Source organism: Ziziphus jujuba, chromosome 6, assembly GCF_031755915.1.
Source record: "Ziziphus jujuba cultivar Dongzao chromosome 6, ASM3175591v1".
In the NCBI taxonomy this organism is placed as follows: Eukaryota; Viridiplantae; Streptophyta; class Magnoliopsida; order Rosales; family Rhamnaceae; genus Ziziphus; species Ziziphus jujuba.
The window spans coordinates 7,785,158-7,800,925 of record NC_083384.1 but is presented as its reverse complement, the minus strand read 5'-3'; the positions used below and the strand labels follow the sequence as shown (position 1 = coordinate 7,800,925).

General features: G+C 30.6%; 1 protein-coding gene across 3 annotated transcripts; it reads right to left on the bottom strand.

Annotated features, from left to right (window-relative positions):
• Positions 1–5,665: 5,665 nt before the first annotated feature.
• LOC107431562 (probable transcription factor KAN2) lies at positions 5,666–11,267 on the bottom strand. 3 transcript variants are annotated; one of them, XM_016042519.4, is made up of 6 exons: positions 10,017–11,267; positions 9,688–9,764; positions 8,542–8,587; positions 8,240–8,372; positions 6,972–7,038; positions 5,666–6,243 (listed from the first exon to the last, which is right to left on the bottom strand). In XM_016042519.4, the coding sequence occupies exons 1-6, from the start codon at positions 10,813–10,815 to the stop codon at positions 6,121–6,123; spliced, it is 1,245 nt and encodes a 414-aa protein (XP_015898005.3). In that variant the 5' UTR covers positions 10,816–11,267; the 3' UTR covers positions 5,666–6,120. The 3 variants fall into 3 exon arrangements, with proteins under 3 accessions (XP_015898005.3, XP_015898003.3, XP_015898004.3); XM_016042517.4 differs by having other exon boundaries at positions 8,240–8,381; positions 10,017–11,252; XM_016042518.4 differs by having other exon boundaries at positions 6,972–7,035; positions 8,240–8,381; positions 10,017–11,251.
• Positions 11,268–15,768: the final 4,501 nt, after the last annotated feature.

Here is a 15,768-nt window from a genome sequence, read left to right as displayed (position 1 = left end):
CCGAGTGTTTTAACAAATAAAACCCCTGCATGACACTGTTCATGCCACGTGGACCAATCAGAAACTGACACGTGGCATTTCACTGTTCACCGACCCAAAAAAAATATTAAAATAATACGGTATCCGGTAAACTTCAAACGTCCATAACTTTTTAACCGGATGTCCGTTTTGAGCGTGCCGCTAGTCTGTGAACTCGTATCGACGAGCACTTCACAACCATGCATGAGTCAAAGCTCAATTCCCCATAAACAAAAAGTCAACTCCGGCACCCCTTGGACAGTTTGGACCGCAACTTGTTTCGTCCATAACTTTCAAACCGTAGCTCCGTTTTCGACGTGCTACCAGTCTACGAACTCGTGGCATCGTGCACTTCGCCACGGTGCCCTAGTCATCTCGAAATTCCCACCGAGTCAAAAAGTCAACTTTGACCCCTTCGGTCAACGGTCAACGGTCAACCTCGGTCAACGTGCACGGATTCCGGTGCGATTCGGGACGGGGTGTTACATATGGCTTATTAGATTGTATAAGATTCATTTTCTTTAAACAGAGTTTTAATATATTTTTTTTTATAAATTAGAATTTTAATATGTTACTAAATTTATATTAGACTAATTAATTTATTTTTAAATCCCAATTAAAGTGATATATGGATTAATGAAAGAAGACATGATGCTAAAACTATTAAGTTGATATAATGTGTGCTTGACTTTATGTATATATAATCAGGTTTAAGTAAGGTTTTCCCTTTAAATATTGAATCACATTAAGTGCTAAAATTTAAAATAAGAAATAATCAAATATGGGTTTAATAGTATATTAAAATTCTATTAAGGAAAAATGAATTTATCAGGATTCGGTAATTAATAAATGTAACTTTAAATATCAATTTTTGATAAAATTCAAGGATTGAAAACGGAAAATTTCATATTGATACTCATATTAAAGATCTTATTTGATAGTGATTATATATATATATATATATGCTAGAAATAAGAATAGTTAAAAATTGTGCCTGGTAATTATTCTCCCCAAAGATGAAAAAAAAATTGAAAATGGTAATTATCCCTGCTAGTCTAAAAGGTTTCTCTGCCATTTGGAAACTAATGTGAGATGACCAGTGTTGATTTTTTAATATGGGCCCAACTAAATAATAGACCTAAATTATTAGCTTTGCCAATTATTTTGGAAAAAAAAAAATAATTGGGACGAGTTCATATACATTAAAGACTCAATGTTAGGAAATAAAAAAGCAAATGCTTTGACAATATTTTTGTTGTGCCCGTGAAAATTCTTATGATATAGTGACATTCATCCAAGCATATATATGCATATGTTAATTAATTGAATAAAAATCCTTACACACTATTGTGAACATAATAAAAAGTGTTTCAGATTTTAAATTTGAATATATGGTCTTTAATTAACTAAAGAGCTAGAGCCATGAATGTTGATCAGAATTTGAACAATCCATGAATGGATTGAGTAGCTTGGTTGGTTGGGTATCTTTCATAACACATGGAAGAATAAATTGCAGAAACTTTTATACTATGGTAGTTGATTGAATTCTTAAAGTTCTTGTATTTCAGTATTACTGATTTAGGCTATAGTTTCGTTAAAAAGGAAATTCCAGGGCAAAAGATCCAAGGACAATAGTACTAATAGTGGTGCTTGCATATTAATTTAATTCAATTAATGAGGACAATTGAGTAAAAAAAAAAAAAAAAGCTATTGATATTTATAGGACATATTGTTCACTGACTATAAAGCATCATAAAAAGTAGTTTTGGGTTTACATAAATTTCGCAAAATGTCCTTATCACACATCAAACTCTCTTTCTGCTGAAAATTGATTGACTATACAAAATGGCAATGTGCATGCAAGTACTTTGATTTCTTAATAATTAGTTATCTGTTGGGTTTTTTGCTACAAAATCAAAATAAAAAAGTTGTGCGGTACTCAAAATGGTTATTTAAACTGTAGTATGATCCAGAATCAAACCAACAATGTTATAAAACAAATGATCATTGCACGAATTAAATTAATGCCCTTTTTCATTTTTTAAGATGAAATAACAATAATATTGAAGCAATCGGCAAACAGAATTATAATTAAAATAAAATAATATCATTTTTAAAATCTTGAACAATTTACAAGATCGATGAAGTTTAAGTTCAATGGAATTTTTAGATCCATTTTTTCTTTGCTTCTTCATTGTTCCACAAAGTAATCTACAATTCAATGTACAATTAATTAATTAATTTGCCTGAATATTAAGTTTATGTCATCTCCTCTGGTGTCTCTAAAATCTGTACATATATAGTAATATCACGTGAAATACCTTTCTCTAGCCAAACATATGTATGTATATATATGTATATATATACGGCTTACACAACAGCTAGCTTAAGCTAAGCTTAAGCCAGAGCTAGCCAACCCTCAGTCTCTCTCACTCTCCTAAAATTTATTAAAGCAATTAAAATATTAATATATTTCACTGCCCAACAAAAAAATTAAGATAAAGAAGACCGTAGAAAAAAAAATTCAAATATTGAAAAAAAAAGAAAAAAAGAAAAAGTGAATAAAGGGCAGTAATCATGACAGCAATAATTGCTAAAAAGCTACCATGCAGACCAGACTTCTATTTAATGAAACGCGGCACAATCGAAGTCATCATGTTCCAAACTAAACCCAACCTTCTCTCTCTTTGCCCTTAACTTTCCCTTGTGTCTAATTAATTGTCTATGTATAGGCAATAGGGTCTTTTTCTTTTTTCCCTCTTTTTTTTTTTTTTTTTGTTTTTTTCTATCTCTTTATATTTTTATTCTGGGGCTATAGGGTCATTTGCATTTGGTGCCCCTTTTTCCCTCTTTCATAAGACCACCACCCCTATAAAAAAACAAAACAAAAAAAAAAACATATTATTTAAAAAAAATAATTGTTAAGAAGGACTTGGCCTTCACGCGCCCTGTTAAGGCCATGAGGGTCACTCTTATCCCAGATTGGTCTGCCACTCAGTCTACCCTCTATAGCGTTTGGGATAAGGCTCCCTCTTTCTCTGGGTTCTTGATTGTCCCATATGACTTTCAAAAGTGTGCATGACTGACTTCATGACATTTTCTTGGAATTTATTTTATTTTATTTTTCTCAGGAAAATGTGTGTGAGAAATTTCATCCCTATGTGCATACATTTTCACAACCCAATAAAGGGTTTTTTTGGTAAAGCTATAAATTAAGGGGATTTGAACTTTGGAATTGGTGAGTTTGAGTAATTGAGGTTTTGTTTGGTCGGTATGAAACAAGTTTAATTTCTCTGGCTAGTTTTTAAGCACACGTTCAGATAAGATTTTGCCCACAAAATTGGACCCTACAATAGTTTTAATTCTTGTAGGTCATATGGTTGGAACTAAGAAAAATTAATTTTATATATTATTATATATGTTAAATGAAATTATAGTACTAATTAATTTCTTCGTATACAGGTATACTGATATACAATACATAAAAATTATAAGGATATTTTTTTTAACTCCTATCTCTTTTCCTCTCACTTCATTTCATGGACGAATTGTTATTTTCATTTTTTTTTCCCAGTAAAACATAAATTGGAGATTTATTCATTATTATTTTTATATATAAGTACATTAGCCGTCATTTCAGAAGAAGAATAATAATAGGAAGGAGAAAAGAATTATTCCATTATTGTACAATTGAAGCTTATTATAGATGGACCATATTCGAAATTTCCATTATGAAGGTGTGGACATAGAGATTCCATAATTTTCTCACCATTGCCTTTTGTGTTGTCTCTTTGTCTTGCTCTTTGTTGTTGTGTATATCTATAGTTTCCATTCTTGTGAAATATCAGCCCTTAGATGTCACCAAATTATTTGTATATTCATAAACAATTTATAACATTTCTTTTTTTGTTCTCCTATTATATATTTTCTTTCAAAGATCGAAGATAGTTACTTTCTATGTTTCAATTGGAGGGTAAGTAATTTTTTCTTCTTTCTCTGGTAATAAGAGTGACTAGACACATAGAAATGTACATTAGAATAAAAATTTTCACATCTGGATACAATGTAAGTAGCCAATTCTCTACAAAAAAATTGAGTAGCCAATCCTTTTTAAAAGTTCTGTGTTGAGAGATCACATATAATTAGTGCATTCAAATTTTATTAAATTCTAAATGTTCTGATGTGAAAAACACTCTAAAATAGAAATCAATCCGATCATTTATATTGATAATTTGTGGAAATATATTGCGGATAATTTAATTTACATATGTTTTTTAATACTATTAAAGAAACCATTAGCACACAAGGGATTTTTTATTTTTTATTTTTTTGACAAATTCATATTACATTCAGCTTACTACGCGCCAATGGAATGGTATTTAATTTGTACTCATGGAAACGAAACATCTGACTAGAAAACAAAAAATTTAGTAGGAATCTCATTGTTTTTCCACATATATATATATTTGGTTCCCTACTTTTCTTTATGTCATTGTTTATGATTATATATTTCAATATTTTTAAAATCAATTGAAGGATGGTGGGGTTTTGACACAATTCCTACGCTTTGATTTGAACATTAATTTCCAGTTTTAAAGTACATACTCAATAAACTACCGACACTTTATATTAATTTTGTTATAGGTATAAAATTCTAAAAACAAATCCGTTAGATTTTCTTAATTAATGAAGTAAAACGACTTTACTTTTTAGATTCTTTCATTTTATCTCCCAAAGATTAAGTTTTTCACTAATTAACTTGAAAATACATAGAGATCAGCAAACTACCAACTAATATACATATTGAATGGCATATGAGCTCAAATATCAAAGACTACAACTTTGTCACCACTTTCACAGAAGCTTCCCCTTAAGAGATAAAACAGCATTTAATTACAAATTATATAATATATATTATGATTGAAACCTTTTTCTTTTTGAAAAGTTAACTATGACAGTCCCAAGCTTTATCCTTACTAAAATTAAAGTGCAATATTGACAAAGGAAATCATCATGCGAACGATTCTCCTAGAGTATAACCATATATATAGAAGGGTCTGAACTTTGGCATTATCTAAGCCAATGTAGCGGCAGAGAACAAATATGTAATGCCTAACGAGTTTGCGTTTTCAAAAATAATTTGTGAGTTTTCGGACAAAGTTAAGAAAGTGAAAGAAAAAAGGAAAAAAGGTGCTGATTGGGAGACTTTAACAGGTCCAGAGAAAGCTGTATATTTTGCTAATAAAGAACAAAAAAGGATTTGGACACACACCAAAATGAAAAATTAATACTACTCCATTGCTTAGGATTTATTTATTTATTTATTTTTTAGTTTCAAAAAAAGCTTCTTTACTTGACCATACGTGGGTATTTGTTTTTTTGCTCAAATGGCTTGAAAAAAGTGTATTGAAAATTTTCTTTTTCCCGCATTCCACTTTTGTGTTTTTGTGTATATATATTAATTTCTTGCTTCCCCATTTCTCTATTTATATCTTTATTTCTCAGGCTTTTTCTAGTTTATATTCTCTCTTTCTCCTCTTTCCTTTGTCGTAAAAGTGTAAAGCATGTGAAAGTGCCTAGGAATGAATAGAGATTAGAGAGAGAGAGAGAGAGAGAGAGAGAGAGAGAGAGAGAGAGACCCAATTCCTTTGGTAATATATATATATATATATATTTCATAAAATGTAAAGTGCTCCATTACAATTACCAAGGATCACTTCATACTTTAAGATAGTTAAAGGTTTCTCTTTCTCTCTCTTTCTCTTTCTTTCTCTCTCTCTTTCTGAGTGCAAAAACATACAAAATCAATTAGATTTCATATATTTACGTAGGAATATAATATGTTGATTTGGATCTCACAGCTTGATAGGAAGGACATGCTTTTTTCCACCCCTCCTCCTTTTGTTGCTTTCTGTCTTTCTTGTCTCCTTGTCTTTCTTTAGCTCTCCTTTTACTTTTCTTTTTCTTTTCTTTTCTTTTTCCTTTTCTTTTCTTTTTTTCCCCTCCTTCTGATTTTCTTAGCGGGTACCTGATTCTTCATCCCCAAAGCTCTCTTCTTCAGAGACATAATGAATTTCAAAAATGGAGTAGTAGAGAAGAAGATCAATGTGGTCTTCCTAAAGTGAACTCCAAATTGGGTTTCTTAGGGCTCGACCCTGAAAGGTTTGTAGATGAGCTTACATCTGATATTCTCTCATAGCTTAAGCATTTTGGATCCAAGTCTTTCTGAGACAAAATAAATAAATAAATGTATTTGTTAATAAAATTGAAAAGGGTGTCCATAAATTACTATATATGAAATTCTATAGCATGAAAGAAGGGTGTGAACCGTGGTCTGTGGGTTTGGGAATCAGAGGACATTTGACTCACGGAATAATAGAATATTTACCATAATATTAAAGCAAACATTGGTAGAGAGGTACATTAGAAAGCCTGCAACAGTGTGCATGTCCAGTTTTGCAACTCCCAAAACATTATTCCATGCATATATATAATATATAATGTATATCATCATTCATTCATGCATATATATATATATATATGTATAAAGGAGTTCATGTATGTAAAAGAACATGCATGTATGGTCAACATGGACATGCTTTTAACATCATAAAGATTGTCCTTTTTCCAACTTGTGAACTCCAAAATGACAATATTAACCCTTCATATGTATAGCTTGTGAAGGACTACACACCACACCGGCTTTTTTAAAAGGCCTTTTTCCCTATAAATCTCTCCTTGTTAGTGTGCAATTTCTTGATGAAGAAAGAAAAGCATATGAAAATGTACACAACTTATAAAAGATCTTTCTTTTTGTTCAGTATGCAATTCAAAGAGACATGCATCCAGATATATATATATATATATATATATATATATTTATATTTATATATAAGTGGTAAAAATTATATTATATAAATATAGGGGTTTTGAAATTTGAAGAGATTTGGTACCTCTAGGGAAGGTAAATTAATGCTTCCATCAGAATCCTTTGGTTTGCCATGCAACCAAGCTTCCCTGCTAAAAACAACAGTTTGAGGGAATAATTTTCTATCAGTGGAAGCCATGCAGAAGAAAAAGCAAACTGAGAAAAAGAAAGCTATCTTTTACTGGCTTGTTTATAGTCTTATACTTTTACATATTTTGTGTGTGTGTTTGATTGAAATAAAGTAGAATCGACCCCCACTCCCCATGTGATAGCCCATTACCCCAAACCAACAGATTAGAAGGAAGTTTCAAAGGGTATATAGCTTTGGCACAAAGATTTCCACTAATGGGTCCATATGGTATATAGAGTTTGTAGCTTTGACACTAAGTTTTCTAATTGTAGGGACCCACTTAATAGGCCTATTTATCCATGTCCCACAAAATCCAAAGGAAAGAGATATCTCCATTTTTGAGGTGGATTTTGTCAAACGGGATTCCCATATCTTGGAATGGTAGGAGTTTTTGTGGGTTTCTTTTTACTTCCTTTTCACCCACTAGAAGAAGAAGATTATAATTACCCCATCATGGAGTTTCAGTGTTCATGCTTGTGGACAGACAGAACAAAGCATATATAGTGATGAAATCATTTCCCTTCTTTCTTTTTGTGATTTCTAGCATAAAACTATGTCTGTATGTGCCATGAGAGAGACAGAGAGAAGAGAGAGAGAGAGAGAGAAAGAGCATAATGTACCAGTAACATCTATACCCATTAGACATGATTACCTTAGAGTACTAAACACCCATTTATATAATAATAAATAAAAGTTTTTAGGCCAACATATGCATAAATTTCAGAATACGTTCTGCTTCTTTTTTCTCTTTTTCTTTTAAATGCTAAGACAAGCGGGCCTTTCCACTCAATTGCTAGAGAATGGGGAAAGAAAAGTGGGATACAAAGAGAACATTGATAATACATCATTAAATTCTTTAACATTTCCTGCTAAGAAATCCTAAAAAAGACACATATCTTACTTATAACATTAATTGTGTAATAATTAATATTATAGAGAATAGGGAAAGATAATGATTTCATATTTTACATATATATACAAACACTTAACAGGTATGTTCAAAGAGTATGTTCCATTTGGTTATGGGAGGTCAGTTAAGAAGATGAAATTCCTAGTCTAATTTCCATATCAAAGCCTCTCTCTCTCTCTCACCCACAATTCTTTTGAAACAAAATAAATGGTGGTACATTTATTAATTTAATATGCATTCAAAATATATTCACCTTGAAGAATTGCTCCAAAGTCCATGGTACTCTTTATCTTGAGCTTTTAATCTACCCTGCTGATCAGATTGCTTCTGAATGTCGAACATCAAATCTTCAGTTGTATCCCCGGAAGACCCATTTTCATACGCATCTGATTGTCCTAATCAAATAATGTGCAAAATCCATTTTCAATAACATATTCAACTACAATACCCAATTCTTAATTTCACATTTTCTATGCTTAATCTTCTGGATTGAACAAGAAAAAATAGTAAAAGAAAGTAAGAAAAATAAAAAAAAGAGAAAAAGCACTAATTAACCTGAAGAAGCAGCTGCTCTATCTGTGGTCTTCACCGTCCGGTACATCTGAATGAAAAGTACGTATAATGGTAATGTCATTTGCCAATTTGTAATGTTTTCAATATCATAAAGAAAATAAAAAAAGAGAAAGGAAGGAAAAAAAAAAAAAAAAAAAAAAAGGAAAGAAAGAAAGAAAGGAAGTAATAGTACGGTGTATATTTTCATTCAATACATGATCTAAAAGATGGAGCAAGTACATAAAAGATGCATTAAAAGTACCATCATGTGCATGTATTTATGTATGTATACATTATAAGTGTGTGTGTGTATATATATGCATGCATGGGGTGCTTTTAACCACGGTTGTAGAAAGCATGGTTACGAGAACCAGATTGAAGAAAATATCATTGAGAAATGATGGTGTTTCTGTACTTCTTATTATTATTCTTTTTTCTATTTGTTTTTATTTTTTATTTTTTGGTTTTCTGTAAATGTATAATATAATAATAGATAGACTGTATAAGTAAGCCCGTTTTTGGCTTGGCTATACGACTCATTCTGAATTTTCCTTGGGCTTTGTCTTACTTGTTTTCTGAAATCGATAATACTCTCTCTCTCTCTCTCTCTCTCCCCCCTCTTTCTCTTTTGTGTATGTATTTTTATTTTTTTTCTCTCTCCTCTTGTTGTTTCTCTCTCAGTTAGTATTGATTTTTCTTTCACTTGGGGGGTGGTTCATTCTTCCAGGCAAAAAAAGCTGTTTATTAGCTTGCAGAAGCAGAGCCATCAGATCTAGTAGAAAAAGAAGTGCTAAGGATTTGAGAGACTCTCTCTGCCAAGCAAAAAGAAAAGTAGAAAAAACCCCATTGGAATTTGAAACTTATGCGACTACTTCTTCCTGTAATGTAGGCTGTAAAACAAAATAAAAAATATATACATATATATGCAAAAAGTTTCAATCGTTTTAAGAAAAAAATAAAAATAAAATTCTCTAATTGCAAATTAAACCCACTTCAGAGGAAAACAAAATCATTATCATTGTCACAGAATTTTACTCTAATACACAAATAGAAAGAAAACCCACTCTTCAAATTAAGGAGGAGAAAATTAATTAATAGATTAGAGATGTGAGCAAGAAAGTGACTAGTCTTTGTACTGTGTTTTCTCACCTGTAAATGAGATTTAACATGTGCAAGGGTCAGATCCTTCACATCCATTAGCTCAAGAACTGACTTTGGAGTAGCCCCTAAAAAACGTAAAGATTAAAAAAGAAAAAAGAAAAAAGAAGAAGAAAAAAAAGATAAGGTCAATTCTTTTCCATTTTCCTTTTTTACCTATTTGTTTTTGAAAAATTGCAAAAGAAAAATGTAGAATGGTGTAAGATGAAAAGGGGTCTAAGAGAAAACATATATATATGTATAAATTAAAAAAGAAAAAAAGAAAAAGAGCTAGCTACAGAGAGAGAGAGCTTGAAAAAATGAAGCAGAAAGTAGCTTACTTTCATGACCACCTAATAGCTCAACAGCATGAACAAAACGAGCATGGAGTGTAGTAGTCCATCGCATCCGAGGAGCTCTCATGCTTCTTTTAGCAGGAAATCTCGATAAGAATCTCGATCGCATCAGGCCTTGATGAGTAGCACTCGAAGACTGAAACAATGGGTTCGAACCTGTTGTTGATATTGTTGTGGAGTTGTTATTAGCATTCATATTAATGGAGGAAGGCAAACAACTAGTATCCAAAGGAAGCTGTGCTGAAAATGGAAAAGGGGGAGGAGGATGAGGAGGGTTTTGGTAAACTGGAATTCCTCTAATGGGTCTCAAGAAACCAAGCTCCTGAGTTAGCCCAGCCTGTTGTTGTTGTTGTTGTTGTTGATGATGATGATGAAAAAGCTGGTGATGATTATGATTATGATTATGATGATGATTGTGAAGTTGATAATGGTGATTTTGGTACTGGTTTTGTTGAAAGGAGTGGAAAAGATTGCCATTAGAGTTTTGGAGATGATGATGCTGATGAATGTTATGGTTGGAGTTAGACTGATCAGAAAGGCGTGGATTAGAAAGGGAAAGCTCGAAACAGGTATTATTGTTGTTGTTGTTGTTGTTATCTGGTTTTGCCGCCATTGAAGAAGATATGGAATTTCTCGAGTCCAAAGCTCGTTTCCAGAAACCCAAATCGACCACATCCTCTTCTTCTCTAGCACTACTTCTTCTACTCCAACTATTTGATGTGGGTTTTGTATTTGGAGGGCTGATTTGCAAAGACAAATCAGGTTGTGCTGGAAATAGCTCCATAATCCAAAACAAAGAAAAGCAAAACCAACCCCTTCAGGTTGAGTTTTTCTTTTTCTCCTCCTTATCTTCTTCTTCTTCTTCTTCTTCTTCTTCTTCTTGTTCACTCCTGTAGTTTGCTTTGTCTTGTTCCTTTTATGTCTTTGGTGGAGGTAACAGAAAGAGATTTTGTCAAAAAAAAGAAAAAAAAAGAAAAAAAGAAACTTCGTCTTCGGTTAGTGGGATTCTGGAGGATAAGGGGTTTTTGGAATTTCAGGTGAGATTTCTGGGTTTTGTTATAATTTTGCAGATGGGGTTGATCAATTTGAGGGAGTAGTTGCAGAGATTAGAGATTGAGAGGAGAGAGAGAGATAGAGAGAGTAGAGAGAGAGAAAGAAAGAAAGAAATGACAAGGTATGAAGTGAATGGTTGTTTCTTTTGTGTGAAGTATATGTGAGAAAATGACAGTTGAGGAGCTATACAAGGGAGAGAGATAGAAAGTGAGAGAGAAAGAGAGAGAGAGAGAATGTGTTTCTTTTGTGGACGTGAGGGGTAGGGTACTAGGGTAAGAAAAAGGAAGGAAAAAAAAAAAAAAAGGTAAGAATGAGAAAGAAAAAAAAAAGTAAATAAGTTAGAGAGACTTTGATTCTTTTTTACTACTAGTCTTTTTTTCTTCTTCTTTTCTTTTATTTATTTATTATTTTTGGAGTAGAAAAAGAGATAAAATAATTTTTTTCATGTAAATCTAACTTTAAGTTGTGCATTTGTCGCTCAGCAAACTCCCACAAAACCTTTTTAATCCCGCACACATGCACACTCTTTGAACAGAAACTTTTTCTTTGGTGCTCCTTTTTACAAACCCTAAATTTTTACATTTTTGGATCATATATACATACATATATATATATATATGCCACATGATTACACACTAATTTCCACATCCTAGGGTTAGTTGTTTGTCGCCAATTATCCCACTCTTTGATGTAAAAAAAAAAAAGCAATAAAAACCTATAATTCCCACCACAAATCACATCATTCCTTTGAAAATCTTTGAATTTAGTTATAATTATTTTATATTTAATTTTTTGTCAAAAATCTCGCGAGAAATTCAAGGTGCACATATTTGGAGAGTTTCTAGGGATGGTGATCCTAAGAGAGGGTAGTGAAAGAGGAAAAGTCAAATTTACCTTTATATGGATTCTGGACAAGGTAGAGAAATGGGTATAGGAAGGGTAATTATGTCTTTTCAAGTGATTAAAAAGGACACCATAATACTATGATCAGCTTCCATATGCACCGTAGACAATATGTTTAGGATGGCTAAAGAACAAAAAAGGGTTTGTTTTAATTTTTATTTTTTAATTTTTTAATTTTGTTTTAAGACTTCCCAAATTTACAAGCACATATTACCACACTTTGTCTAGTGACATTCTGTGTCACCCTAAGAAAAGGGGCATGTTTTGGCCTATACCAAGCCATTTCTAGTGAAAACAGTAACTCACATTTTTTTCTTTTCTTTTTTTAAAATATATAAAAACTAATAATTATATTTTATTTTTTTGGATCTTTCAGTAATTTTTTTTTATAATATTGGATTAAAAATCCGAATTGAAAAATATTATTCGAAAAACAATAACTTTGTTATTAAATTATTATTATTATTGATTTTTTTAATTTGTGCTGATTAGAAATATTGTTTGAAGTTTCAAATTTAGGATCTCTATATGCAACACTTATTTAGGAAAATTTGAAAATTTTCATAGGAAGTGTATTTCCATTCATTTTTATAGTATTAGATCCAGTCCAAAACAAAAACCTAAAATCTTTTTTTGAAACAAAAAATGTATGAGGGTGTTAATTTTTCCATATTTTTTATCATTAAAGGTCATAATACAAATAATAGTATTAATTTTTCCAAATTTCTAAAACTAATTAAAATTGTTAATGGCACACAATAGTAGCCAAATATATATATATATATCCTTGATACCATATGCAATTTGCAAAACTTCGATTGCAATAGACCAAAACTGGAAATAAGTAGAAGAGTAATGTTTTTAAAATTATACCGATAAATTGTACAACAGAAATGTAAAAGTGGTCCTGAATGCTATGTGATTATAAATTAATTGAATAATTCCTTCATATATATTAAGAAGAAGATGCATCATACTGTCAATCTATTTTGAGAGAAAAACATTAAAGTACAGTAGAATAAGGTAGTTGCTGTTGCAGAGATAAGATAGAGTTTGGACCATCAATCAAATGGCTCTATTCTTTATAATACACACAGACAGACACACACATATATGTATAGCATAAATGTGTGTGGTAAATCTAATTTACAAATCCTCTTTTAGACTTTGACCAGTTTAATCATACATTATTTAAGATCCAAAAATTCTAAAAACAAATAATAAATAATAAATCACACATTATCCTTTTATAAAGGCAAAGAGTTTATAAGAAAACCTTGCACGAAACGCACATACTTTTCTTTCATAACTCAGGAGTTTTCCAGGATAATGAAGGAAAAAGTGGTTTGGAAAACTCTAATCCTGCACAGGATATTCTATAGATTTTGTCCAAATTTATAACCAAAAATCAACGTAAGAAATACTAGTTTTTGACATAAATGTGAGTTTCATATGTGTACTAATTAAGGATTCGTTCATAGGCTTGGTCCGGTGGGCCCAATAGTAAAATCATTGGGAAAATTTACTTGCGAATTTGAGATTCAAATCTTGATTTGGATAAAATTTGCCTAATTGTAATAATGATTTTAATACTGTCCCCAAAAAAAAAAAAAAAGTATATGTATATTAAGGACTACTTAATATCTCCAACTATTATTATTTTTTTAAAAATTATAAATTTGTGTTTAATGCTGCTAATTAAAAGATTTTGATACTGAAGAATCAATTTCTTGAGGGATACCAAGGTTAAAGAAGTATTTTTAGTGGATTTCCTCTTTTTTTTTTTTTCTCATAAATTTCTTTCTTATTATAAATAAAGTAATTAGTTCCACTTTCATTGTAAACTTATTATTTTTCCTAAAAATATTTGTTACTTCTCTACATGCTAAATGGAAGATTTACGAACCTTGTCAAGTATGTTTGCGTATTAGGTCAGATATCTCTTCAATGGCTTTTGATGCTATAACAAACAAATTGATGTTATATATTTAAGAATTATTTTGGATGTTGGCCTGATTATTGAGATCATCTATATATGTATATATTGTTTAGCAGTTTTTTGTTAACCAGTATAGTTTTACTTAGTGAGTAGCTATATTATATATGCATTTAATTATTGAATTTGTAAATTTATGTAAAATTTAATTTTATAAATTTGTCTACCAAATTCGTCTTTTTACCGATATAGCAAGAATGAAGGAAGGGTAGCAGCTATAGTTCTACTACATCACCTTATAGTATTATATATTTATATAGTTATCTAAAAATCAAATTGGTTTCCTTTATCATCCACATTATAGATTTGTACTGCCATACAAAAAGCACATATAAAGGTTAATTGGTTTTACATGCCCTCAAAAAGCTAGAAGGCCAAAAATTACAAATTCATAACTTTTTCATGCTTTTTAACTTTTAAATATGCATTTAATCTTTTATTTCATGTCTTGAACTTCTAGCTCAAATGCCTGTAAAATGAGGGAGAAAAAAAAAAAAAAAACCTGTGATTTGCAATTTTATCCATCTAAAAGGAAATGTTTTAATATATATATACATATATATAATCTAGCTTAAATCAAGTTCTTAATATTACATTTAATTCTTAATATTATGACTTTCTTTCTTTTTTAACTATTAATCCCATTAAAGATTAAAATTTAAAATTATATTTATTAATTATATGTGCAATGAAAATATTTGATGCATATATATCATATCTTGAAGTATCCATTCATTCGTTTATAATATGAAACCAAAATTTCCTCTGATTTTAATCATTCATTGGTCTCCAGCAGCGACAAATAAGTCAAAAAGTTGGTTTAAAATGAACAAAATCAAGTTTATTTGGTCATTGGTTTAATTGGGCATATATGGAGACTATACATACACATATATATATATATATATATATATATATATATATATATATATATATATATATATATATGCGCGCACACACACACCCATATATGTTATAGGTCCATATATCCTAATGGCTTGACCCTCTTTTTTGTCGGTAAACACTCCGTGTCTATGAAATTAAATAAATAATTGTTCTCACTTCAATGATCTTATAAGCTGCTTCACAAATCAAGCAAAAAAGTTGGTTTTACCTTTTGACTTTACTTTGAAACAATTCAGTATGGAATTTGTTAAGATGTCTAATTAAAATGACAATTATTTGGATTATCCAATTTTGCTTCTGTATTAGACTTCCCACAATAGGTAACGAACACAATATATAGTTTCTTATAGATGAACCTGCCTAGCTACCTATATATTAATTTAATTCATTTTAATATATGAACAAATTAATTATTAATGTACCCCCTCCTTAAGATTGCCAAATTACTCTAGACTATGGAAACAAGTAATTACAGAGAGAGAGAGAGAGAGAGAGAGAGAGAAATAGGGATTGAAGGGTCTAGATATATAAGAGAATAAAAGAAATGAAATAAAAATAAAAGATTCTCATTTTTAGCTATATATTTCAAATCCTTTTTTTTTTTTTTTTGGTGGCAACAACCAACAAATGACCTATTTATTTCAAGTGGGTTCAAAGGTCTTGGTCAGATTATGCGGTTTAAGGAGGGAATAGATCCTTTTTGACTCAAGTCTTTAAAAGTTTGCAGTGCACATCATAACTGTCCATTGATGTAGACCACAACAAAAACGGACGGTAATGATTTAGCACTTAAAAAGGAAAAAAAAAAAGAAGGATTTTTTGGACCCTAATTTTAATAAAAATTACAAATTCTAATTAAACTAGTACAAAGAATTCAAC